This window comes from Dipodomys ordii, unplaced genomic scaffold (assembly GCF_000151885.1).
Source record: "Dipodomys ordii isolate 6190 unplaced genomic scaffold, Dord_2.0 Scaffold129, whole genome shotgun sequence".
NCBI classification, from domain to species: domain Eukaryota; kingdom Metazoa; phylum Chordata; class Mammalia; order Rodentia; family Heteromyidae; genus Dipodomys; species Dipodomys ordii.
In genome coordinates this window covers 1,528,965-1,532,362 of record NW_012267345.1, presented here as the reverse complement: position 1 = coordinate 1,532,362, position 3,398 = coordinate 1,528,965, and the positions used below count along the sequence as shown (strand labels likewise).

Below are 3,398 nucleotides of genomic sequence, written 5' to 3'. Positions count from 1 at the left end.
ACTAGACAGACTTCAATGCGTTAGGCCCAGCGGTGGCAAGACTGCTGTGTCTGTGTGGAGCACATGGTTCTGAGGCCCTGGGGCTGGCCTGAGCAGAGGCTGCCTGGCCCCTTCTGCAGGACAGGTGGGGGGTGACCGTGAGCAGAGCCAGCCCCAGGGCCTGAGCCCCACTCCACGGCCGGCTGCGGACCTGCTGGACTCCGGCCCAGGGAAGCCCACTGAGTCCTCACAATGGCCGAGGAGGCCACATCTGTAGCCACCCTTCCCAGAGGCCAGGCCAGAGCCACGCTGCACCTGCAGCCACAACCTGCTACAAAAGGAGTCCACGCTGCCTTGCTGGGCCAGAAGGAGGCGGCGGAGCACCAGCCCGGCCAGGAGGGTCCGTGAGAGGGTGGGGAGGTGAGGAGGTGCCCTCAGAAGAGGCCTGCACCGCACCGGCCGCCTTGCCCGCCACCCCCGGCTGGAGCTGGCGTAGCCCATCATCTCCAGGCCAGCGCTTCTGCCTGTCCTTTGGCTCCTGTCTCCCCAGGGACCTCCACGTGGTCACAGGCAGCTTTAGTCAACCCCAAATTCTGAAGCACCTGTGAGCACACGGGCTGTGCGCCAATCGGGATGGGAGTTGGGCCTGGTGTCCTCTCTCGGCAAAGTCTTTTTTTTTAAAGATATGCCTGGCACCATCTCTGTCCCCCGAGGCACATGTCGGCTTTGCGGGGGTCCTGGGTCCACGTCCACCGGGCGTGGGGCAGGAGGGGGGGGAGTGGGGCCTCTGGACAGGCCTAGCTGGAGTCTGGAAGCTCCCAGGGACACAGAAGACAGCGTTTGCCAGGAAGCAGTTAGTCTCCGACAAGCAGAGCTGGGAGCCGGTGCCGGCTGCCCAGGGCTGCTGCCGTCCCCTCCCTCGTACTCCTGAGCTCAGGCCAGTGCCGGCCCGGCTCCCGTGCACCGATGGCGCTCCCTTTGAGCCAGGCCAGCTCCCGGCCACCCGGGCTCCTCAGGCTCCATGATGGAGCCGACTTTGTTGAGTGTCAAGCCAGGCGGCAGTGACAGATGGACGCCTGCCTCAAACCTCGGTGTTCCGAGCCTGCACAAAGGCCCGGGATGTTTTTAGTATCACACATTTGCCTCAGGCCAGCTTTCAACCCCTCTACCAGGGGCTCCGGCTTTTTATCTGGCAAACGCCTTAAGCATTTTGTCAACTTGGACATCTGGCCACACGTTTAAAAATGTTTTCTTTGCTAAAATATTTAGTGGTGTGTCAGGGGCTCAGCTGGAGTCTTGCATGGCACGGCTGAACGCACTCCCAACCACTGGAGTAAAGAATCGCAGGCACTCCCTAGCAAGCAGGGCCGCCCACAGGAGAGGGGCCGGCAGGCACCGTCCTGCGAGGAGCTGGCTCTTCTCTGTGTGATCAGAATTTGCTGCATTCCGGCACCATCTCCCTTTATACCATCAGTGAATCCAGGAGGAAAAGAGAATCATGGGAAAACAGCTCAAGCAGACGCCGGGCATGCATTTGTCAGAGCGCTCAGTGCTGCTCAACCTGCAAGAGGGAGAGCTGGACCTGGCGCGCCAGCTAGTGAGCGATGTACGCAGCGTGGGCCACACATGGCAGGGGACTCCTCAGTCATTACAAGAACAGAACACAGACACACTGCAGCATGGTGAGACCTCGCTCGGGGTGCTCAGAGAGAAGGCAGGCAGGGAGGGCACGTATCTGGCCATTCCACTTCCACGCCACATCCAGAATGCGCAAAGTGTGGGCAACAGAGTAGAGAATGTCTGCCTGAGTGGCGCTGTGGCTCAAGTGGTAGAGCGCTAGCCTTGAGCTGAAGAGCTGAGGGACAGCGCCCAGGCCCAGAGTTCAGGCCCCATGACCGACCAAAAAAAAAGAATGTCTGCCTGGGGCTGGGCAGGGTATGTGCAGAGACCCCGAGGCAGCATGGTGCCCAGGAGAGGACAGCAGGTCTGGGGTGGGGCGCCAGGGGTGGGGGGACAGTGCCTGCTGTTTTAGCTGGAGTGGTGGCTGGAGGCCTGGCCCTGCCACAGGGACGGAGGCTTGGGCCCAGTCTTTGCCGTGGGCTCAGTGAGTAGCTGTGGAAGGAAGGCCTTGGGGGTGGGGGCGGCTCGAATGGCTGAGACTGGAAACCATTCTTGAGATGTGCCATGCCCCAGCTCTGCCAGAGTACCCTCCACCGCAGCCTGGCACGGGACCAGGACCCCGCCCACAGGGTGGGCGCTTGCCTGCGGGGAGGCCGCCCCTGCCCAGCGAGGAGCCTGGGCTCAGGTGGGCGCGGGCCAAGTGTGCGGCTCACGAGAGGCCTCAGGTCCAGGCTGGGTCTGCAGACCCTGCTGAGCGCCATGAGCCACGGGAAAGGATCGGAATCAGGGTAGAGGTGACTTACCCCCAGGGAAAGGTGACAGGCAGGACTGACTGCACGTGCCGGACCGGGCCGCGGGGAGCCTGCCGGCCGCCAGGAGGCACCAGCTCCTGCGAGGTGCTGGCCCTGCTCAGCACAACTTGCTCTCGGGGAATGTTTGTTCTTTCCTTGCTCAGGGAGGGAAGGCACCCCTCCTTGCTCCATGGACAAGCACCATGTGGCGGTGAAGGCAGCCTCAGGGACATGAAACACACTGCTCTCAAGCGACTGCTGCAGCGTCCCCCTCTCCTACTGTTCCCGCCAGCCCCCAGCCTGTTGTCCTGACCCCCACCTCGGCACCTTTGTGTTGAGCTACCTGTGTCTGGTCCTAGAGACCCCCCAGTGGGCCTGGGCCTGGAGTCCCTCCCCTACCCCCCCCACCCCCGGGACACCCAGGCCCATGCTGCAGATCTGGGATCTGTTGTTTCCTTCCCTTCAGATGTTCGGCAGCATGAATATTCTTATTTTTTATTTAAAACTAATTTGGAGTTCTCACTCTCCAAGGGGCTTCTAATCACCAAAAAGTGCCTACGGCAAGCGCTGATTGACAGCCCAACGTGGCCACTTCTGAGGAACAAATTGGCCATTGGCAGAACCACCTACAAAGGGAGTGCTAAGTGCTTGTTATTTATGAGCTATTAGGAGAGTGTTTCAGCAGCTGCTTCCCACATGGGCAAAACACCTGTCAGACATCAGCCAGCCATAAATGACACGCAATTCTGCAGTTACTTTGTTTAGAAAGTCATTAAAATTAAATGTCAGCCAAAACTTAGGAAAACATTTCTTCTTCAACCCCTTTTGAAGCTTGCCAAAGAGCAAACAGGCACCCACTCTCAATGCTCAGGATGGAGGTGCAGTGCTCAGGGTGGAGGTGCAGGGCACAGGGTGGAGGTGCAGTGGTCAGGGTGGAGGTGCAGTGGTCAGGATGGAGGTGCAGTGGTCAGGATGGAGGTGCAGTGGTCAGGATGGAGGTGCAGTGGT

General features: G+C 60.3%; 1 protein-coding gene across 1 annotated transcript in view; it reads left to right on the top strand.

The window, feature by feature from the left end:
* Window positions 1-231: 231 nt before the first annotated feature.
* Window positions 232-3,398, top strand: part of LOC105996311 (histidine-rich glycoprotein-like) — a 7,009-nt gene continuing 3,842 nt past the window's right edge. The window contains exons 1-2 of the mRNA XM_013030352.1: window positions 232-383; window positions 530-583. Coding sequence (XP_012885806.1) covers window positions 232-383; window positions 530-583 — 206 coding nt within the window. The remainder of the gene's footprint in view (window positions 384-529; window positions 584-3,398) is intronic.